This window comes from Phaethon aethereus (genome assembly GCF_964289735.1).
Source record: "Phaethon aethereus genome assembly, chromosome: 2".
In the NCBI taxonomy this organism is placed as follows: domain Eukaryota; kingdom Metazoa; phylum Chordata; class Aves; order Phaethontiformes; family Phaethontidae; genus Phaethon; species Phaethon aethereus.
This window is the reverse complement of record NC_138582.1, coordinates 95,837,722-95,862,266: the sequence shown is the minus strand read 5'-3', so window position 1 is coordinate 95,862,266 and position 24,545 is coordinate 95,837,722. Positions and strand designations below refer to the sequence as shown.

General features: G+C 38.1%; 1 protein-coding gene across 1 annotated transcript in view; it reads left to right on the top strand.

Moving 5' to 3' along the window:
- The window catches only part of LYRM4 (LYR motif containing 4), a gene marked incomplete at both ends in the record, with an annotated part of 96,168 nt that overhangs the window by 14,123 nt on the left and 57,500 nt on the right, over nucleotides 1-24,545 (top strand). Inside the window, one exon of the mRNA XM_082014955.1 lies at nucleotides 9,713-9,833. Within this exon, the coding sequence (XP_081871081.1) occupies nucleotides 9,713-9,833 (121 nt within the window). The remainder of the gene's footprint in view (nucleotides 1-9,712; nucleotides 9,834-24,545) is intronic.

Here is a 24,545-nt window from a genome sequence, read left to right as displayed (position 1 = left end):
CTGCTCTTCCATTGTGTGAGAAGCTGCATCTGATTTCCCATGGAGATGAAGTGACACCCAGAATTTGTACCCATTGTGTCTCTGGGTTACAGTTTGTGCTAGTGTTACCATTTGTAAAGCTTGTGAAGACTTCCATATCCTGTAATTAATTAAATAGAAAAAATACGTAAGGAAAGATCTAGTTCGCTTGACTTTCTATGCCTTTAGGTAGCATTCATAGTGTGCAAAACAAACTGCATTTATTTTTTTTTATGAGCCTCTGGTAAGATAATCACAGTAATCTGTTTCTGAGCTTCCTGAAACATTTCACGTATTGTCTAAAGGCACTATATTTACAATCCCAAATGTCTAAAAATAATATTCAGTACTCTTGTTGTATGCACAAAGTAGGACAGTGATTTTGTGTTAAGCATTCCAAACTCATTTTTTTAGGCTCTGGGTTTGACTAATAAGCTCTGCATATATTAAAATTTCCAGTGCTGCTAAGTATTACATTGTGATTTCAAATATCCATCATTATTGTCAAAATTGATGTTGAAAATTTGTTAAACTAAACATGCAGTGCTTTGCTATAAATGAGGGAAGGTCATTGAGCCATATGGTGATGGGAGGTCCAATGGGAGATGTTTGTCACTACTGACTGAATTATAAGAAACCAAGATTTTTGGATAAATTGTAAAGGTGGTAGAAATGGATGAGAAGATAAAGTTTGGAGAATAACTCCAATATTCCAAATCCTGTAACTTCTAGTGAGTTGTCTATAAGCAGACAGAACAGGTGGTCTGTTACTTCATACGGATTCTTTAATAAATTATGTTTATGGTTTATTGATGTCTGTCATGGAATGACTGGTTCCTATCTAGTTGCAATGTAATTTCTTTTGCTAGGTTCATTTTGGACCTATGATGCTTAAATTCTTCTTTCTCGAAAAGCATAGGTTTATTCAAGCAAAAATCAAGAGGCAAAATTAATCGTCTTTATTACTAGATTCCAGGGATTGCTTTTGCAAAGTAAAACTTTGCTATGAGTCTGTTCTGTAGACTCCAAATCACGAGTTTGTCAAAATGACCAAAAACGCTTCACCTCAGATAACCTTCAAAGAACTGTTTCTTAAAGTCTTTCTTGAGTCAAAATACCTGTTGTTATTTTAAGACTGTATGCTGTCAACATATTTCTGATATTTGATCCCTTTTCTCTTTTAAGGAATTAACATTTTTATCATTTCCATATTAAAAGAATAATATGGGTACTGTAACTAGATATTTACTAAATCTAAATGTTTAGTTTCAGAAATAAAGCTGTGCTTCAGAAATGTCCTATCAAAATCTCATCATCTTCCAGACCAACCACGCTGCAGCCCAAGAAGGTAGAATTTCCTAAGACTTTATGCCTTGTTGCTTAATTAAAAAAAAACTGAGCACATTGTTTCATCAAAGAAATAATTTTCCACTGACAAGTGAGAAATACATGCATCCAGCAAGGCTGCTTAGCACCCAGTGGGTTTCTAAATGTATGGTTACAAGTCACCAAGAGGTGCAGTACAGTTAGCCCTCTTCAGGGTACCTGAGTCGCAAGCTAAACTACGTCTCGTCTTGGAATGGTAAATAACCCCTAGCTATGCTGAAGAGAGAAATTTTGGCCACAGCGTTGGACTAAAACTCTAATCTTTCCAGAAAAGTATAATGGAATTTGTAATGGCAATTCACAGCAGTCCAGGCCTTTTTTAAGAACTGTTTAGAAATAGCAGCACAGAAAATGTAAAAGTATATATCTGCCTCAAAAGGAAGAAGAGAGAAATAAGCCTTGTCAGGATTTCAACTTGTGGTTTCAAGGCATTCCCCACCTGGTAATTGGACTGCTGAGCTACCCAAGTGTCCTGGTGAGCAGTTGGCAGGGTCTTGGCAGTGAAAGCTCAGCAGAAAACTATTTGTCATTTCAGGCCATCAGGACACTTTTCATCTGTGGCAAATGCTGTTTCTAGTTCCTGCGGCACATCCTTGCCCAGTGCCTCGTTAAGTGAACAACTTGTTCAATTAGGTCCTTCACTGGTAACCCTCTTTTTTAAACTCTCTGCAATATAACATTGCAGTTACAAACTCCAATTAAGATTAAAAGAACACTTTCATTTGGACATCTTTCCTTTTTTCTTTTAACCTTGACTTGAAAAGCACTCCCTTCTGCAGAGATTCTTTACACTTAGAATTACACCAACACCTGTTTTTATAAGTATAGCAACAAAAATGTATATTTCAAAGAACTGCAAAAATAATCATACTTAACTATGAATAGCACTGATAGTATTCTGGGACCATGAAGAAGAAGGTGTTTGGGAACTGAGGGTAAATCATGCCTGACCAACATGATTGCCTGGATTTGTGAAGAAGGAGAGAGCAGTGGATGTTGTTTACCTGTACTTTAGGGAGGCTTTCAACACGTGACTCCCACAACATTCTTGTATCCAAGTTAGGGTGCTGTGGTCTGGATGGGTGGACAGCCATGCACCTTTAAGACTGGTTGGATGCTGAGGCTTAGAGGATGGTAGTTAATGGGTCTCCATGGGTTGATTCTGGGGCTCATGCTGTTTCATATCTTTATCAATGACCCAGAGGAAGTAACGGCGCTCGATCATTAAGTTTGCAGATGACACCAATTGGGGAGCTAATGTGCGCAAGGGCAGGGCTGTCATCCAGAGGGACCTCAGAAGGCTGAAGGAAAAGGCCAACAGCAGCCTTACAAAATTTGGTAAGGACAAGTGCAGTGTCCTACACCTGGGAACGACATGCCCCAGCCACAGAAGAGGCTGGGGACTGCCTGGCCAGGGAGCAGCTCTGCTGAAGGGGCTAGGGATCCCAGCAGACAGACAGCTGTGTGCCCTGGCAGCAAGGAAGGCCCGGAGCATCCCGAGATGTATCAACAGTTGCTCAACCAGCAGATTGAGGGGAGTGATTATCTCCCTCTACTGAGTGCTTTTTAGACTGCATCTGGAGTGCTGCATCTAGGCTTGCCCCCCATACAGGAAAGACACAGATAACCTGAAGCAAGCTCAGCAGAAAAAAACAAGGTGGTTGGGGGCTGAAGCACTTGCCCTGTGAGAAAAGGCTGAGGGAGCTGGGCTGGTTCAGCCTGGAGAAGAAACAACATTGAGGGAACCTAACAGCAGCCAGTACCTCAGAGTATCCAGAAGTGCCTGGCAGGAGAACAAGACAGCAGATGTAAAATGAAGGAAGAGAAGTTTTCGGACTGGCTTTGAGGAAAAGACTTTTCTCCACAAGGACAGCCAAGCAATTGAGCATGTTTCCCAGAGAGGTGGTCCGGTCACCATCCTGGTTTGCAAGACCTGACTGGATAAAGCCATGAGTAGCCTGGTCTGATCCCATTGCTGATCCTCCTTTCAGGAGGAGGTAGGACTAGAGACGTCCTGAGCTGCTTTCCAATGTGAATGATCCGCTTGATCAGGTGGTCATCCATGCTTTCTTCTTCGAAATAGGTACAGGCACAAACTGATGAAAGGATACAGTCAGGGAAAAAAGTTTTCCTTTCCTAAAAACAGCCACAGGTTTCTGTCTCTATATATAAATGTGGGGAGACATTTTCAGTTTTCAGGTTGATTAAAGAAAGTGAAAGGAAACTATTGAAATAAGTGTGCATACTAGAAGTTTTTTCTCTTTTGCATCTAAGGCAACTTGCACAGAGAAGATTGAAGTTTTCATTAGATGTTTTGAGATATGGAAGACAAAGTAGCAAGGTTTGCTTTAGAAGTAAGTTACAAATCCTTGTATCTGATCATACAGCATGTTATCATATGCACTGGGTCGCAGTTACCAGCTCTCGAGTGTTTTTTTTAACATTCATCAATTTTTATCCCTCTCCTCTGTTCCTTTCAGGTAATCCTCTCTCATAAAGTATTTCTAGTGCTGTTCCGGACATATTTCTTGGCAATTCCACTGGAACTCATATTTTGTATAGTAGCAGGGAAACCAAGTAGTGGCTTGTAGGTTTCATTCTATAGGTTTTTTGTTGAGACTGGCTAGGGACTCTAGTTGATTAGAAAATTCAAGGAAGTAATACTAGGTTAATGAACAGTCAAATTTTTCTGTTTCTTTACTCTTCTCTCCTTCCCTCCCAGCTTCCAGCCACCACCCCCACTCCCCCAAGCAAATCCTGTTCCAGAAATAGGCTTTTCTTTGACTTAGAAAACAGGCAAGTGGTGGTGGTGGTGGTGTGCTGTAACTTGAGGTGGCACTGGTGAATATGTGTCTAGTGATGGAGTTTGAGGAACACCTTGCTGATAAAACATTGCATCCACACCCTTCTGTCGGTCCTGTGTTTAATTAGACAAGTCACAACTACTTGCCTATGAAGTACTTACCTCAGTCTCAAACACACTTCTGTTGTCAAATGTTTCTTTTTTTAGTATTAAATGATAATTGCATGCAGCTTTTGCCTCACCTTTATTTGTGTCTTTTAATGAGACTTTTATAGAAGAAAAAAGAATGTAAATACATACATATATATGGAAATATGTATGTGTACACATGTATATATTAAAAAAAATCATTCCTTCTGAAGTTATTCTGTACATGGAGACATCCTCACTAATGATAATAAAAGTTTAAGGCAAGCTAAAATGATTTTTCTGCAGATTTTTTTTTTTTACAAACACTTTCCATTTTTAAATTATATGTAATTCTGAAAATTCAGTTAGGCAAATTGCATCTGGTGCATATTTTGCTAGGAATAATGGGAAATTCTGAAAATTCATGCTGTTGCTACCTTAATAGATGTTAATTGGAAGGGAGAAGTGGTAAGAAAATATATTTAGCGAAGGGAAACAATGACCTTTTATAAAAATGATCCCTCACTTGATATAATATTACTGTATTCTAAATCAGTATCTCACTTCTGCGCATTGTGTCCTTAAACAAAAGTGTTCGATACTTCATTTCAGAATTATTAACTACAGTGGGCTTCCTAGAGGTTGGCTACTGATTGCTTGCGTTACTTATTAAATACAACTTAAGCTAATAAGGAAAAATGCATTTTAATTTATAACTTTTTTTTTTTTTTTTTAAGTCTTGAATATTCTAACCTGCTGGCCTCTTCCATTGTAATCTGTTTTGCTTGCACAGGTTGTGTACCACAATGGTCCTCTTCTAAGCTTTGCATATGTGCTCAATGACTTACAATTTGTAATAGCCATTATGTTTCACATTATGTTGCCTATAACTGCAATGTGATCTATTAATACATTATATTTGTTCACAATCACAAAGATGTCAACATGTTTGTAAAGCTGTCTTGGAAAGATGACTTAAACCTTTAGCGTACTGTGATACTGGTAAATGCAAAGTGGTGCTGAGTGCTTGGCCAGGTTTAATTTAAAGGCCTAGTACTGTGTACTTAAAAGCAAGTATCTCTGCACGGTGTTTCAGCTGCTTTTCTTACAGCTTAGTTTAGCAGAGCACAATGATACGAGAGTGAAGACTTGAAAAGGAAATGGATTTTTTTTATTTTCTTGTCAGGCATGACATAAGTAAATATTTTGAAATAAAAACATCTAAATCCCCAAGCAGCTATTATTTTCTGAAGTACCTCTGTTGCGATTTCGTTTTTCCTTGATAGCCATTGTTTCAGACTTTTCTTCTTGTAGGCTTCAGTTTTTATGAGGACACATGTTAGGTTTTCGATTGTGCTTCAGGGAAGGAAAAAGATGAACTCTTTGAAGGTAGAGGTGAATGACTGAGCATTAGGAAAAAGACTGTTTTCTAACCATTTCTCTGTGGTTTTTACTATTATTTGGGGGCATTGTTGTCTCTTAACATTAGCAGGTAGTGCCCATTCCCTGTGAGCCTGTGGTAGTGTTTTGGCCCTGGCGTTATTCTTGCATTAACCCCCAACCACTCTTTCTATTTTCTACTGATGTGCATCTGTTACCTTGCATAGCCATCCACCTGCAGTGACTTTGGTCTGAAGCCATCACACTGTCTATTACCCATTGAGTACATACTTTTGATTTAATTGGGAGTTAATTGTGTGACAGATGCACGTAAGTAGGGATTGCAAAGAGTGTTTTAAACGTGCATATGTAAGAGAGTGCTGGGTGAATATATTCAGTTGTACACTCTTACTTGGGTCCCGCTGCCACTAGCTTGATAGGTCTTTGGAGAAGACAAGATCAGAGCTGTTCTCTATTAAAATTTCAGTGTGCTTGCATGACAGAAAGAAAAGAAAATGCCTTATTGCATCTTTCAGCCATTTTTCAGTGTTTGTTTCCAAAGAAGCATGAGAAGAATAGTAGACTGTGAAATGCAGTTTGAGTTTCCATTTGCAATGATGTTTCTTAATGAACATTACTGCATTCCTAGAACCTTTCCTAAAGGTCTACAGGAGGAGCTGTTTGAGAGTACTGTATGCAGAATTGCTTTCCTATTCTGTATCTCTGGAGAGCTTGCTTGGTACCTTATCGCTGAAGGGTCCCCTTTGTTAACTTGTTCAGCCTTTCTGAGTGGGATCTATGGCAAACTGTACCCATCTCAATCAGTACTGCTGTATTCTCTCTTCAGCACTAATGCTCATCCAGTCCCATGCAGAGCCGATGGAGCTTGCTAATCCAGGCAAAAAAAAACCCAAAATAACAAAAAAAGAAGTTAACTCTTAGTAGGTTGGCCTTCTGTCAGGTTACCAAGTTGGACTGGCTCACCTCAGGGCCAAATATCAGACTGGCTGTGCTGTTGTGAAGGAGGCAGAGGGAGGGTCTGTGCCTACCAGGGATGGTGGCAAAATTACAGCAGCTCCCCTTCACTCACGTTGGCTTAAATTCATTGCAGTGCTGTATGCCCTCAGTTCTTTTGTGCCAGCTTGGGCAAATAATCATCCATAAGGTACAGCAACCATTTCACTTGCCAGTATGCTTTTCATCTGTCACTCTGTCTTCAGATAGTGCTTCTTTAGGTTAATGTAAAGTTTTATGAAGATAGCCATGTATTCTCTGCCACTGGCATTTTGATCTGTGCCTTTAAATGGTACATGATTGGTTTTGGCGTTTATGCTTATTGAACTGAAAATACACACTATTAGAGTAGCTGATGAGCTGGCCAGTCTGTTCATCAAACAGAAGATCTTTGGAGTAGCGCTTTTTAAAAAAAACCCAACAGATATATGTCAGAATGAACAAGTTCTTTTCATAGTACGTGTATCTTTACTACATGTTGTTAGACACATTGCTGTACTTTCAGAAGAGCTCAGTTGTTCATGGACTTGCAGCAATATCACAGCCCTAATGTTAGTATTAGCTTTTAGTACATACTCAGTTCAGAAACTCTTGAAATGTAGAGGTATTGAGGTTTAGAATTGACACTGCTCACAACTGTTGTTGCATATAAAAAGCTGTTGTTTAAAAAAAAAAAAACAAAACCAAACTTCCAGTTTGTTTATATCTTGACTTAACACTTTCATATTTTTGAAGGAATTTGAGTGTTGGCGAAATGTTCCCCTGGCACCTCTCAATGGGGAAGAAAGGGTGTTTTACAGTCATTACAGTATTATAGTACTTACTTTAAATGATATATTGAATCTAAACGTAACCTTAGTAAAGAGTAGTACCAGGATATAGCGCTAGTGTTTGAAGTGTATTTTGAGAATACTGGGGATGTGTTGATTTAGTTGTAGAAAGAAGTTTGTGTTCAAGCGTTTGCAAAATAACTTAATTTGGGTGTTAATGTTCATAAAGGTTTAAAGAAACGGTAAAAGGAAAAAACAGTGCAACTTTCTGACTATAGTTAAAAACTTGGTCTAATGATGTTTTCTAGGTACATATCTTTTCTTTCTCAACAACTGTTGGGTGTAATGAGAGGAAGAAAGAGAAAATGGAACAATTAATGCACCATATGTACAAAACAAAAAACAGTCTGTAGGGGTTACACTGAACAAGAATTTGTTTTAGTCCCATCTATCTTTTTTATGTAGATAACATTTACTCATTTGTATTGCATTTTGAAAGACTTGTACCCAGTAATGGATACTTGCTGGTTGTTTTTTCTTCTTTTAAGCTAAAAAAATAATGTATATATATAAGGTCTTTCTATCGTTTGGAAACCCTTCCTTTCTTGCAGAAAATATATGTTTCTGTATGGTTTAACCCTATATATGTATATGAGGTGATTTGAAATCCATCCATTATCAAGCCACAAAATTACACTACATCTTAATGGTTTGGGGATGTTTCCTTTCTAGAAGAAATAAGCAGCTTCCCCTTCAAATCTTGCTAGGACAGCAGCTGCAAAGGAGAATGAGCTACCATATTTAATACATTCTATTAACTTCACACATACAAACACACACTCACTCACTCACTCACCCCAGTGTCACATTATAGGTGAACAGGCTCTAATTAAAAGCGCGCACCATCTGCCGGTGTGTGGCAGCAGGGTGGCACTCCATAACCATCTCGATTCCTGTGATTGAAATGTATTATTTATGAGCTCAAAAAGAAAATATGCTGCTTGGCTGGTGGAGGCTGCATTAGGAGCTGGATAGCACCATCTAACGGTGTGGGGTGCCACTGGCTGTTCATCTTCCCTCTTCTTCCTCTGCCCTCCTCAGTCTCCTCCCTCAATATTTTTATTTTTCAACATCATCTTTGGAGTTTTTTTATGATTGTATTTCAGACAATTTTGTCTCATGTCTCACTTTTATACAAGATTGAAAACGTTTGTAGAAATATTACGCTATTTGTGGTGTTTGCAGCAGCCTTTTTTCCCTTTCTGTGCCGCACATAAGGTTTTACTTTCTGTGGTAAAAATGATGCTGATTTGATGTGGTGGTATACAAGTGGGTGTTATCCAAGATAGCTGACCAGGATCAGTTTCCTGGCATTTACTGGCATTACACGTCCCAAGTGCACGTGTAACGAAAGTATCTACTGCTCAGTCTGAAAATTTTATTTTAATATTGACATTGGCCCTATTTTTTATTGAGAAGTACACTACAGACTGCATAAAGGTTCTTTACTGGGTTGAAAAGAAAGGAGAGAGATTCAGAGAGAGCTGCAGCTTTGGACCTTGCTCTCTGAAAGCAGAGATCATAACCTCTTCTTATTTGCAGAGATCCCTTCGTAGCAGGGAAATGGATGAGGAGGTGTTGGACTGAGGGGTGAAATATGCTTTTGTCAGGAGAGGAAGGGGTGACAGGGAAGGAGCCCTTTTTGTTATGGTTGGTCCATCAGTCTATCTTTGTTTGCTGCTAGATTACAAAGTCAGAACTAGTAATAAGATATAATGTATTTAATCATTAGCTCAATGACCTTTACAGTATGCAGAATAAGAATAGTGGCGCTGATTCAAAATTATTTGGGGGCTCATTTTTTGGTTCTTAGGCTTTTTGTTATGTTCTTGAGCAGTATCCATGCCGGGCATCCAACAGTGTGTTTATAGCAACAACAAGCAGTAAGACTGCACTGATATGTGAAATATGATTTTTCTACAATAACCTCCAGTAAAAACACTTTTTTTCATTAAAGAATCTGGTTACTGTTTCAACTCAGGCAAGACAAGACCCTGAATAAAAAGATATATGTATAAAACTGGGCAAAATATGTGTGTCTGTGTGTGTGTATATGTATTGATTTTTAAAAAGCAGCATGTTTTAAGAATGTTGCAATGTCATAAACTGTGGCACATCTATGACTACACATCTTCTTATTGTTTGTGTTTAGAATGTATGCCATCAGAAGGATAAGAGATGCCTTCAGAGAAAACAAGAATATAAAGGATTCTGAAAAAATAGAAGAACTAGTCAATAAAGCCAAAGCAAACCTAGAGATTATTCATCGACAGGTATGTTTATTTCTCTCATTTTATCTAAGAGTTGTACGCTCCTCAGTTAACTGTCTTACGTCACTACAGATGGAAAAAATACACCCTTGCTCAAAACATCTCCGGATGAACAGTGGTTTTTGTATGTCTGAGTTTGAGAGGGTGGGAAAGATGTATTTATCCATGGGGGTTGCAATAGGGGATTTAGGGATGTTTCTTCCATGCTGTTGAAAGTGTATGTGCTCTTCCATTACCTTTTCTGCTGTCTGTTTTACTATCTCTTCACTCTGCTGTTTTGTTCTGCTCAGATTTTCCTTTCGATCTGTTTCCTCTAGCTCATGTGTATTAGATTTCTTTCCTCACGCTTTCCTCCTTGCATCATAGATTTAAAAGAGGGGCTGGGACACTCACTCCAAATAGTCTTGCCTTTTGTGTTTGTTTTTCTTCACCTCCAGATACAGTGTTAGAACAGTAGCAGAACAAGAAAATCCTGAAGTGAATTAAGTAAATGCTGGCTACATGTCCAAGCAGGCTGATAGATTTTTCTTTGGAAAAAGTTGAGTCACTGGCAATATTTTTCTCTGACCTTGTCTGAGTAGCATTTATAGCATCTCTGTTCCTTCCACTGGGTACCATATTATTTAGGCATGAATTACACTTTGTTGAACTTTAGATACTTTATTACTTCTCATATATACCCACTGTCTACCTACACTGACAACTGGAAATTTGAAGAAAGCAAGCTCCTACCACCTGAACTCTCTAAGGGCACTCACAACGCTTAAGCTGTCCCTCCTTGCAAAATCTGCACTTACTGACACTGGTCAGAGCTCAGTAGTACTTTTATTAAATATCGAATGAATATGTGTACCTGTTCCTCCATGGTCTGTTTTAACATAAATCTTTTAACAACCAGCAGGTCAGTTAGTTGGATTCTTATTTCAGTAGGAAGCTGGGCCATTTGATTTGGCAATTAAGTATGAATATTTTGGTGCAAGTTAAATTATTTCTTTGGAATTTCTACTCCCAGGAGCAGGTGTTGTTTTGTGCTACCATAGCTTTGCTATCTTTTTTTAACCCAAACACTGCTATTTTTGTGTTTTAAAAGTGTTTCTCAAAGAAGCAATTGGGATTGGATTGATTCAATGCATTTATATTTAAATGTTGGGGTGTTTTTTCTCGTATCTGTAGGTGATGAGTAACATTTTCAGCTCTTTTTGAGGTTTTATCTTGGAGAGCCTTGATACCCAATATTCTCCAGGGAAGTATTAGAGGCTGGAGAAGACAATGAAGGAGGGGGTGTCACAGGAGAAGAATCAGACATCACTCAAACAGATCTGAGCTAGTAGTTAGTTTTTTGAGTTCTAATCAGTAAATTTAGGTATGTAAAATATGTAACGGATTGGGGGTCAATACTCTGCCATTTACTACACTTAAAGTTAGTATGGCTTACAAAGGTTATCGCTTAAGCTTACTGTATGTATCTTAAATGTTACATGCATGCAAAAAATGTCACTTACCAACCATTCAATGTTTGGTGTCAGGTAAGGGATCTCCCATCCTCAAGGGGTAAGCTTGAGAGGTGCCCCTACTCAAGGGGAGATCGCCGCTGCGCAGCCGGCTGCTATGGAGGGAGAGCTCAACGGACCCTGATGGCTGCAGATACTTACAGTGTAAAGTGGTTGATTTGTAGTCAGATTTTCTGCGGTGTTAATGCCGTTTCAGCCACTTATCAACCCAATCTCCAGCCACACTGGGTTTTTTGGGGGTTGGTGCTGAGTTCTCACTGATAGTCTCACACAATGGGATTAATTTCGGTTAGGCCTACTTGCTGAGCATCTGCCTGGACCAAAGTTCAGTTAGCTGAAACAGGAGTGCATCTGTCACAGGCGGTGGCAAAAGATACGAATGCGCATGGTCAAATTCTGCCACTTACAGAATTCTGCATCAAAGAAATAACAAGCTGTGGATGTGGGATCTCCCATAATAAAATGCTACAGAAAATCTTTTCTAGATTGTGGCGGAGATAAATTCCTGTCAGCATGTCAGAACGTGCTCTGTGATAGTTGTAAGTAAGAATGTAAACCTTATGTCTTTGATAATTAGTGAGGCTACCACAGTAGCAGTTTTGCCATGAAATGTATGACTGAAGTGGACTAAATCTATTTTTGTTTTAAAATGTCTTAATGAGGACCTACTTGGCACAACTCTTACAGCAAATACTTCCTTTTCAGAAAGAGTTCAATTTCAAGGTATCAAAGTACTTGAAATAGGTGGGAAACATTGTTCCCGCTTTATAGTTATGTATCTGCAATGCTGAAATGAGGACACTGATTTCTAGTACCTTAGTGTTCAGGGTACCCTGACTTGGTGTAGGTAGGATTTGGCTCTCACTGGTTTTATGAGCCTAAATAATAAAAGGCAGTTCTAATTCAGATGGTAGCTAAGTCTTGCTAAAGCACAAGCTTTCCACCTTTTCTTTTGACAAAGCATGGTTCTACTGCCGGTTCTACTGCCTCATCTGAGCCATAACAGCTCTGGGACAGATTTTAAAATAAAACTCCTCTCTCCTGTCTGAGTCCTGTGAACGCACAGATTACCTTGTTACTATAGTCCCTGAAAAAAGAGCATTTCCCTAAAACAGACTCTTGACAGGGCGGGCTCTTTTCCTTCTAAGGTGTGGGTCTTGCACCTTTTATGAAGTTTCATTTTAGCCTAAAGATTGTCCCTCAGCATCAGATAGGTCTTCTAGCTGCCTTGGAAAAAGTAGGAAGAGCAGGCAGGTTTGGTTAATCTCTGACTGGTATACCCATTCACTGTCCTTTGTAAAGGAGTCATCAGCCTTAAGGACATTTTGCATTCATTGGTTGCTAGTGAATGTTTTGATCATACATAAACATATACATGTTCCTGTACGTAAATAATTATCTCTAACAAGCCTGTATGTGAACAAAAGGCAACTGTTTCATATGCTGGTCTGTATTTTGCACTGTTAAAAATGTTGTGCATTTAATTCGTCACTCAAGAAAATGACAGCAATAAAAGCTTAGACAAGACTTGTTATTTTCTCTTAGCATGGATTCTGCTGTTTTCATTAAACCAGCAGAACCATTTTAATCTGCTACCTTTTCTTTTTCCATTTTGCTACCTTGTAGTAATGGCAAAGAAATTTTGTAAGAAATCTTTCTTGACTCAAGATTGAGAGAAGTCATTGAGAGCCGCATATTGCTCTACCACGTAATACATAAATCTTGCTTTAAAATGTTTTATATGTAGAGTGTGAATTTTTCATCTGGGAAGATGTTCAGAAGCAAAAAGGGCATGTAGGGTTTTAGTTCCCTGGAATAGCTTTGCTTGAATTTTCAGAATATGAAAATCTCTCCATATATGTTTTAGTTTTGCAAACATAGAAAATTAGTATTTAATACAAATATCTTAAATATATTATAATCAAACTGTTGTCAAGCAAACGACATTAAGTCGTTAAGTACCTATCTTTCTGCTATGCATTTGTTACTTGGAGGGTGTCTTTGTCACTGGGACCGACCAGAATAACGCAGAATGTCCTCAGTTATTGCTAAACCTGCAGGGTTTTGCTTGTTTGTTGTTTCAAATCTCTGCTATTTAGGGGGTTTGGCCCACATGCAAAACCAATCTGCTAAAGCTGAAGTAGTTTTAAGTTGGATCACATTTTGGTATCATTCCATGTAAGAATTTCAGGAAAAATATACTTGAAAAGTAAGGAATATTGAAGAGTCTAACATAACTTCCCATTTTTAACAGTCCTAAAACTTACATTGAAGCATCTCTTATATGTCGCAATGGAACTTTTTAAACATAAAATAATCTGATAAAAGAAAATTAGTTTATCAAGATTATTTTCTGACATCTGTGTTCCTGCAAGACTTGATGTTTGGGTAATAAAGATTTTTTTTTTTACTGAGTCATTCCCTCCCCCCACCCCACCCCCCCCCAAATTTTTTTCTAAAAAATTGAGAACTGTTGTTCTTTGCAGAATTTCTATTATGTTTTCATCTCACTTGCAGCCGTAAAGCAAGAGATAAGTATTAGAAAAACAGCAATGCTGTCTAAAAGTAAGCTCTTCATCAGGACTATTAAAAACCTTAGCATCCAAATTCATATTAATATTTACTTGCTGTCAAATTTAATCATGCTCTGTGGAAAAAATTCATTCTTGCTCCCTGTTTAATTGAAGATCGAAGTAATGAAGTCATCTGACATTATTAAGACTTTATATTTAAAACTAACCAAGCATAATATAAAGCGCTTTTATTTTTAAATGCAGGAGCAGTGAAGCAAGCATGAGATCTAGCATACATTTTTTTGCTAAGTTTGGGTTTTATTATGATGTAGCGCATCTTAGTATTGCTGACTTTTTCATAGTGTGTCAATAGAAATTAAATAATGTCCCGCTTTGCTTACAATTTGTTGTTACTCTAAAATCAAATTTAAATTCACTTTACATTCTAATTTATGGTTTAGTCATCAAAGTGACCATTGAAGTGTAAGGTTCATAAATAACTATTTGAATCAGCCTAGTGGGAAATGTGAAATAGTGACAGATTACTGTCATTTTGTTCATGTCAGTCACTGTACAATTTGCGTGAACGTTATAAAAGTAGCTTTATAAAGCTGAAAAGCATGGAGGAATATTAATCTCTGCCTTAGTCCTCCTCTGCTTGTTATTGGTTTCAATTTAAAAATAGTCTGGCTAAAGGAACAACTCTGATGCTTTTCTCAACACTGTTTGTGAAGCTTTTTTTTCGTGTGTTTACTGTGTAAACAGCACAGTATGTGGTGTCTTCCCTGTAAAGAAGGGCATTGTGAGAAATGCATTGTCACAAGGAAGTTTGAAATAGAAAGTTTTAAAACATTCTGAAGCTAAATCTTGAGGTCCTTTGAGGATTATCCTAACAGCCATTCCCCAGCTATGCTAGTATGACTTCATTTGTGAGTTTCTGTCGCTATTGGAATATGTTAGCAGTAGGAGAATTTGCCCTGAAATGTTACTGCTGTCACTGAGATTCAAGATTTATAGAAGCCACTTTGAAGATAGGATAATACTGAGTGTTTTGAAGTATTCACTGTTTTTCTTTGTGGCATGCTGGATCTCAAGTTTTGAACTAAAAATATATAATTAATTTCAAAAGCTCTATTAGACCTGTGTGCTCTGATTAAATCCCTCTTTTAATTTATAGGGCATCTCATTCTTACGTATTTCTTCACTGTACTTTCTCCTCAGTTTTAGATTGTAGCTGGAAACTACCAGTCATCTTGTTGTCCAGCTAAGAAGGATTATTTGGTTTTCCTGGCAGCTCTGAAGGCTTTAGTATCAGTTGTACTCTTCTTGACATCACACAACTACAGTACTCTTCAGTAAAACAGTTTTGTTATTTCACAGCCTTTGTTTGTCCCTTTAAATAATCCAAACTGATGAGAATCATGGTTTGCACAAACCTTTAGCAGGGAGACAGATGCACTGTGAGTGGTTAGACTGTCAGGATGTGGACCTGCTTCCTTTACAGCTGGCTGGTCATCAGCATTTTCTAAGGGAACAGATGACCTTTTCTTTTTCGTTTGAGTTTGAGTTGTTCTTCCTCAGGCTTGACCTCTCTTACGGTTCCCTTCAGATGTGTAGAAGAATGAAGGAACGTGGTTTTGAAGTATGAGAACTCTATTAAAAAGGTTCCACTGATAATGATAAATATTGAGTACTTGCAGCATTTTTCATGTTCGCACCATCTTTGAAGTCCATTCTAATCCTTGTAATAGTCATTGGTTATAGTAACTTTAGCTCCCTTTCTTTTAATGAAATGCTTCACGACTATGCCTTGATAAAAGCCCGTATCATACTTAGCATGAGATTTCAGTCTCATGTTCTTGTGTTTCTCCATACTTGCCATTTCTAGTAAAAATTATTAGTATGGTCTTGTTTTGAAATTTGTGTAAAATAAGGACAGTTGAACAGTTCTTCTGGATCTTTTTCTTTTTTAGCAAAGTTGCAAGTGCAGCTGTGTGTAGCCAAGTACTCCGCCTTCTGGACGTGGTCATTAGCAGTGTCTCATCTTCGGGGTGTCATAGCTTCAAGTAACAGTTGAATGGAAGTGGAAATGGTACTGGGTGAATGTACTGATACAGCACTCATATTATTATGAACTGGTAATAATATAGCCACAGCATAAAGCGTCTTTCTGTTAACCAAAGTAGTATAAATATTAAAGCATGTTTAATAAATATTAGCAAGACAAGCATTTTCAATTATAGTTACTCTAAAAAACAAAAGGTAGAAGTACCTCTAGTTTACTGAACCTGCTTTGGATTTTATTGCTCGTCCTTTGTGACTTTATCAGCAAATACTCCCGTTATTTTCCATAGTTCAATTCTAGTAATCCTGTGACTGATTTTCAGCAATAGCAGGTAAATTAGTAAATGCCAATGTGTGTCTATTTCTGTACTGAAAGCATATTGTTGAGCATTCAGGGGACTGGTACCAGTTTACACAGTTGTGAGTGACATTGGAATTGACTGGCTCAAGGAACTTCTCAACCTTCAAGAACTATTCTGTTTATCTGAAGATACCTGTGATTATACTGCAAAGCACTGTAGGCTGGATGCCTTTAGCAGGAGAAGGTTCATTATGAAAATTCTTAGTAATTTTAGTTTCAGGCTGCAAGTCATATTTCTGTCTGAATTTTTATGAATACATAAGAGAGTTGCAAAATACTGCATAATGTATTTGATTATGTTAGCAGCAGTTTTGAAGCCAGGAGGAAAGAATAGCTGGAAGAGCTCTTTAAGCACTCAATACAGGGTGCAGCACCCACACTACTGTTCAGGGATGTATATGATACTGGCAAGTCACATTTTCCTGCTGGCAGCCGGGTACGATAGACCTCTAATATGGTGGTCTTTTACCAAGTTTGTGACTGCAAGGAAATTTTAAAATCACAAATTAATTTACTGCTTTTCTTAAGAAGGTCCTTGAATGTTATTTAAAATTTTTTTCCAGCTTCACAATGGCAAATACCTATTTTTCTACAAAAATTTATAGACTTAACAGTTCTTAACTAAGAGAATGTCCTTGGAATTTTGCTGCTTTTTTATTAGTGTCATATATTTCTATGTATTACAGTTGTACCTACATGTTCCAACTAGGATAGTGCCAACATTATGCACAGAGAGAACTATTCCTACCTCTGGAGCCATTTAGTTTAAGTGTAGACACAGGAAAGAGTTTTTCAAATGCATCATTCACAGAAGACGAGCAGGAGGTGAATGGCATAGTCCAACAATTGACAAAGATCCTATTGAAACAGTTTTATCAAGTCACTGCATGATATCAAGTTTTTGAAGGTAATCAAGCATCTATACACTTCTATACTTGCAGTGGCATCTAGAATTTGGCAAATGGTTGGCATGAGCCTCTTGCACTTCTCTCGCTCCTAGACTGTTGCAATGCTGGCAGTCAGTTTTTAATTGCTTCAGCAGATCGTGAGTTCTCACTGGATCGGTTCCCTATGTGCATTTACCAAAATGATGCTGGAAGCTTGTGGCAAAGCCACACACTGACTTTAAATCAGCTGACTTCGGTTTTTAGAAGGCATTGGGGGGATTTTTCTGTCAATTTTTATTTTTTAAATTCCAGAGTTCTTCGGGGTGATATTTTTAGATGCTTTTATTTTCCACAAGGTCATTTAGATCCTATTTGTTATATTCATGTTATGTGCAATACGTAACTCAGGAAATACACATTTGTGTATTTCTTCTTTTCTAACAGTAGCCTACAAGGAAGAATATGATTAAGAAAGCAACAGAAATCCTTAACATACTTTAAGTTTCATTGGGTTTTGCTTGGAAAGAAAAACAGATGCAGTTAGAGGAAGGTGTAACATAGGATGGATAATACCTGTCTTTTAGTAAACAAGAGAAAGCTTGAAATTGAAATGGGGGGGCATTACATTCAGAGCTGGTTGTGTTCCAGTATGAGAGTAAATGCATTTTATGTCCAGTAAATGTCCATAAGGTTTTGGGCGTGGAAGGGAGGGAGTAGGAGCAAAGGAAAAAATGTCATAGGAGTGACTTTGAAAAAAGTTTAGTAAATTTTAACAGAATCCCAGGTGAATCAAAACTTGGCCCTTGTCAGGACATGTTAGCAGTGAGGTCCACTTTGGCCAGCCTTTTTACATAGCTTTTTCATCTTGGCACTAGGATAGCTTTGGAGATAGGCAATATTGTAACAGATGCCAAAAGCCCAGAGCTGTCGTATCAGCTTAATTTCTAGCATCTGAATGCGCAGACATTTTACCCATCTTTAGGTGGTATGGCTCTCCAGGTTACACCTGTGTGAGTCTCCAGAGCGGTGTTACTTCTTAGGCTTTCATTTAACTCTCCTGATGGAGAGCAAGATTGTATTTTCACAAGTGATTTGCTGCTGTTTGCCCTGCTGACTAAATTACGAGTGGCAGGTTCTGCCTGCAATATTAAATACCAAAGTAGACCCTGCATTGAAAGTAACCTTTAGGCTCCAAGCAAAAGCAATTCGGAGGTAGAATGAGACTTTGTCTTTCTGATTGAAGAACCGTAGTGTAGAACGCAGCATTTGATGTACGCCGTAACCTTTTCTAAAAAGAAAAAGACTGTTGTGTGTTATCAGCTGCTTTTAAAATACTTTAATGATCTGTCATAAAGCGCTGTCGTTACTTTGGTTACATGTATTAGTGGCTAATCCAGTGAGGTTGGGGCCTTATCATAAATGGTGAGTAGTTATATAATGCATCCAGAGCGCTGAGCATCTGATGTTCTGCACAGAGGAGGGCTGTCTGAAGGACAGGAGAAGGACTGACTTTCTAGTGAGCGATTTGGTGTGGCAGTATGTCACATCTGATCAAGTAAATGCTACGTGTAAACTTCCACATGGAAAAGAGTAAGTTTCATCAGCCTGGCTGGTTAGGAGCTTCCTGAAACAGTTAGCAGCACTGATTGAACCAGCCTGTGCTGAAGCAAGCTCCAGAAGCAAGGAAAGCTCACGTTTCCAGGGAGATTTGTCCATCTGCCACTTGTCCCTTCGTGCTTTCTGCTTGCCTGTGCTTGCTGTCTCAAGGGCTTCTGCCCAGTGTGTAGATGAATATGGTTCATAGGGGTAGATGTTACAACAAAACTTAAAGGGGACCTCTTCCAAATGAGGTAACAGTAAGTGCATGTGTGTCCTAGTATAAATATAAAATATTGCCAAGAGAGGGAAGGTAGAAATAAGCGCTGGTAGTTTTGATCACAGCTCAAATGACTTCTGCTATGTTTCTAATCTGCCTGCGTGATCTTGAGTTGATGTCTGCCAGTCTGGTTTGTAGTGGCGCCAGTCGAGGGAGAGTTTGAAGATTGAGTTTCTAGCATTCAAGTATATTAACCTTTCAGCAACTTTCTGTCTTTCTTGCTGTGTGGTGTCTGCTGCAGAGCAGAAATTTGTGGAGGATCTATTTTTTTACCGAATAGGAAAAAGGTAAGTATGGCAGTTCTGTGTGTTATGAATAAGCCTTGCATGTGTATTGTGACTTATGTTAACATCAGAACATACATCTCTCCTGAGCGTTCCTTTTCAGTGGTGTTGCCATGGAGTAAACCAGTTTTTAAAAGTACAGCTAGACCTTGAGGAAATGAAAGGGATTGCTGTTTTGAGGACTTCTGAAAAAAGAGAGACAGCAGTGCTGTTGTTACAACAGTGATCTCTGTTTTGATCTCCCACAGTTTGTTGGTCGTTTTTTAATCTGTTGTTGTTTTATTTCACTTTCCTCCTGGTTTTGTGCTGCTTATTGAGAGTGTCAGGTTCAATGGCACCGCAACTCAGCGGGCACACTTACATCCAGGACGAGCTTTGGCAAGTTTGCCTGGTGCCTCAGATTGCCAGGACTGTGTTCTGCTGCCCTTGAACTGCAGTCTGTAATTCAGGATGACAATGTTGGTGTTGATGCCTTCACTATCCAACAAGTCACCTAGCCCTGTAGCTGTGGTACAATGGGGGTTTTTAATGACATTTTCTCCCCTCCATGCTCAGTCATCAGTCTCTCAGCATATTACACAGTTACAGTTTTTCCTTTTACAGCTAATGAAGGAAAGAGGGAGCATTTTAGCTCCTCTTTAAGCTACTTGCATTCTTTTCTGGCCTTTCAGATGGCCATGCTTCTCCCCTCGGCACATTCAAAATACAGTATGTAAAATCATCACCTGCCACTGTAAGTCAGATGCCTTTTTTTGTGTCTTCCACAGATAGTTTGTCAAGTCTAAAGAATTTATTGTTCTCTTCATTCTCAGCATAAGGCCAACCTGCAAAGAGCTCTTTACTCCAAGAATATGGCTTCACAAGTGCTTTTTATTTCCCCATCTTATTATCTTCATGCTGCTTCTGTTGGTTCAATCACTAAAACTCTTCCATTATTCCAGTTGCAAAGGTGCCAGTTATTTTCTTATTTTAAAATTGTTTCTCAAAATGAAACCTGTTTATAAACCCCACCAACATTAACTGTCATTTAATAAAAATATGGAAAAAACAATTACTTTAAAAAAAAAAAAGCCGCCTTCACAGTCCTCTCTGTCTTGTGTGTCTGCATGTATTATTATATTCTGGTCCATTGAATACCCCTGTGGCTTAGCATAGCACCAAACATGGTCTCTGTCACTAATACCATTTGACTGAATTTGCAGCCAAATAAATTCAGAGTGATCTAGTTTTATTTTGACAATAAATATTATGTGTGGCCTTCACATAAAGCTCTTTGAAACAAACAAGTTTTATCAATGACGTGTTATGTTTCAATTTTATCTTTTTTGCAGTATTTTTGATTCTGTCTAGTGTCGCTGTAGTAAGCTGCTTGTATCTGAGGGAAATGTGTTTGATCCATGAAGTTGTGATGAAGGTCAAGCTTTAGGGAAGAGAGTTGCTAGACTCCAATATGAGCATGTGTGATCCAGCCCTTGGAAGTTTAAGCAGGGAAAACTGTTTTCTAGACAAGAGTGTAGAGAGAAGTTTAATTAGTGTTTACGCAGTCTCCTTGGTACTGGTGCATTGCTGCTGTCTTTAGCTCAGTGCTTTCTGAGGTGAGCCTGGGGTTTTTTTGGCCATTAAAAGCTATAGCTGCAGTGCCCTTCATCTTGGTGACAGGCATTATGCCAGTACATTAATTCTGAAAGCAAGTAAAAAGAAGAAGAAAAAAGGAGCCCAAACTCTTCCAGTCACATTTAAATCACAAATTGACTGATTCCTGTTGTTACTCTCCCTGGGGTATGTCAGATGTATGCTTCCCCCCTTCGAGGTATGGACTGCCTGAATGTCCTTCCTAGGCTGTTTGCTTTGCAGGAAGTGAACCATTACTAAGCAGAGTTTCGAGTTCACCTTTCTAATTTGGTCACTTGTAGAACGTACATAAATACATACTTTGAAACAAAGATCTGCTGTGTGTCCTGTAAACAAGGTCTTGTCCCTCACCAGGACAGTTATGAATATTGCAGTATAGTGGCAAAATAATACATTTATAGTCTTTCTCCTGTGAGCATAATTCACTTGCTGAGCAGTTGCTTTGGTAATTTTTAACTATATTTTCATCTGAGTGTATGGTTAAGGAGAGCACTATGTGACCTAATCACTTAGCCTTTCACATTAATACAGGTTTTGTTTGTATTTGTGTTGACCCAATGCTTTGGTTATGCGTTGAAATGATACTTTATTTTAATGGAAAGTACTTTTTGTTTCACAGCAGTCTAATTTCTATGCACATTTGTCAGTAGTGAATACTTATTGGGGGTGATTATTCTTTAACTGCTTGTGCCAGTATACCTCTGGGAGGTTAATCAATCTTGTGCTTTTTAATTGACATCAATAATGTGTTTACATTTATCAATATTTCTTAATTGTCAAGTTATAACAGTAGGACTTCAATAATAAATCATGCCAATGGTTAACTTAATACATTAGTTTTTTAAGAGTCTCCTTATGCAGTTTGACATGTTGTAAATTGCTTTTAAATGATTTGTATGTACGCTCATGGGGGAAGAGGAGAAAAAATTGGTATGCAAAGTTGTGCTCTAGAACGATACTTAATAACTAACCCATTGACAGTAAAATACCGTTACCACATGATGTGCTTTATAGGTAAAAAAAGTAAGTAAGTCTTTTCAAAGTGCTAGTTTTATTACTAATAATTTTGTGAGTATGACAGTACATGTACATTTGTTGTGCCATCCCAAAGGACTTGTCAGGGATGCGACTGTTTACCTTCTCCCAGCTGTACAAGCAAGGCAGAGGGCAGAGAGAATTACTAGTTACTACTGCTCTTTTACAGAATTAGCAGTGAGCTCTGGGAGAGCAAGGCACCCCGATTTTAACTGTGCATTTCACCACATGTCCGTCCTTAAGATATTGAGGTGGAAATGAAGGAGTCTACCTCTGTTTAAATTTAAGCATATATTTAAAGACTTCGGTGCACAGGGAACTAAATTATTTGCCCAGGTTCCCAAAATATGCTCACAGCAGGAATTAAAGCATGATATTCTAAGTTTTACAACACTGCCTATCTCAGTAGGTATCTATCCCTTTATCATCTGCCTCGCTCTCTTCTCTGTCCCCTTTAGATCCAAGTAGCAGTAGACTGGAGAGGAAAATCTGCTTAGGCAGAAAGCTGGCAGGATGCTGACCAAATTGTTTGTGTTGGTCTTACCATGTTTTATGGGCCACACCAAAGACAATTTAAGAATTAAAAACCCTGCCTACTGAGTGGTGAAGAAAGACTTAATAGTTAACGCTGTTATTTTCTAGTTGAGTGAGAGCCAGTGTGAACACCAGGATAGGAAAAGATAGAAGTAGGGAAGCACCTATTTGTGGTTTTTACTATTTTACTTGTGGTTTTAATTGAGATCCTAAAGGTGAACTGCAGTTTTTCAAGTAAACATACATATACATACTAAAATTCAGATAAAAGTCATTAATGTTGTTAAACTCAAATATGATATAAAATTAATTATTTTAATACCTTACTGTACAGGGCCTCATTTTACAATGCTATTTGTAAAAGTAACTGTTGACTAAATTAGTTATCTGAAATGCTGTAGAATTAAATGGTATTTTACATAGAGTTAGAGATACACCATTTGCTTGAGTTGAAAATTAGATTAGAAAAATAAATGCTTATTTTGGGAAAGAACAACAGGTGAGGAGTTGGAAGAGCTGGAGAATGAATATGACTAATCTCTTTAATCAGTTGAAACAGTAGGAAAAGAGTATTTATATACCCAATGATAAAAAAAACGCCTCTATCAAGGGGTGAGTAAAAAATTTACCACGGTATCAGTCCTACGAAACAAAAGGACTGATTTAAACATCCAAATCTTGATGCAGGTCATTTGAGCAATTCAAGATCACCCATGTCTGCATTCCCATTCCTCTTGCCTTTCTTATTCTCCATCCCGGCTCCATCCTCACATAGAATCTAAAGTACTATATTTCTCTGTATTTCAAATAAGACACTGTCAGTTGAAAACTATTGTTAATGGATTGATAGGTTTTATTTCACTTCTTTTAACTTGTATGAGAGAAAAATGTCTGGCAAACAGGTGAGTTAAATACTATTATGAAGCCTGATGCCATCCTACCCAGTGTCATGACTGAAATTTCTTTTTCTGTAATTCCTACCCTCTTCTTACTAACTGAAGAAATCATGTGTTGCCTGGGTCATTAAAAAAAACCCAAAGAGAGACCCAGAGATTTTGTTGCCAGTGTACAAAAATAAGATGTCTGTACTCTAACATCAAGATTAGGTTTCATATGAAAAGACAAATTAAAATATTCAATGTTTCAGTTTTAGTCCAGCAGCCATTTTGTTGACTTCCTGCAAATGTTAAAAGTAATAAATTAAGCCTCTCCCTCCTTTTTTGAATGAGACAAGGCTGATAAGACACAGCTATCTAACAAACAAAAGTACAGTGGTTACCCAATCAAATGGCATTAAAGCAAGGATGTACAATCAATCTCTTTGTGAAGGGTAAAGCAACTCAGAAGACAAAACCGTCAACACTTTTTTTAGCGTGGCAGATTGAGTACATTCATGTTGCATGTAGAAGGCTTTGTAGTAGGGTGCTTGTGTGAATAAGTTATATTTAGTTTCAAAAGTAGGCATCCTGGGATGCAGCTGTCAGCCCAGATACTGCTGTGCAGGTTCTGAGCTAGAGGTTGTTTGCATCCATGTCTAGAAGAGTAAGCTTGGGTTAGTGTATGAATGTGTGAACACAAGTCTTTAAGAAGTGGTGGCCTTTCAGTGGCATTTAAATAGTATTTGCCCTTTTGGTTTCAAACCTGCTAAGATGTACATGAAACTAAGTTTAGTTTGGCTATTAGCATGAAGAATGTAAAATCTTATGTGAATTAAGTTCAGAAAAGTTTATTTTCACGCACTGTCCTCCAAAAATATATTTAATGCCAGCACAGACTGAACGGTAGGTTAAACTAGTTCAATTGCTAGATTTTCCAGTACTTTTGAGGAAGACAAATTCCTGCTACCTGGTCATCAGGTGGGATATATTTTGAAACCTAAGTGTGCCTGGTACAGGAAACTCGTCTTTTAACCTTCTTCCTTTCCTCAGTGGCTGAGGGAATGGGGTTGTTCAGTCTGGAGAAGAGGAGGCTGAGGAAGACCTCATTGCACTCTACAACTGCCTGAAAGGGGGTTGTAG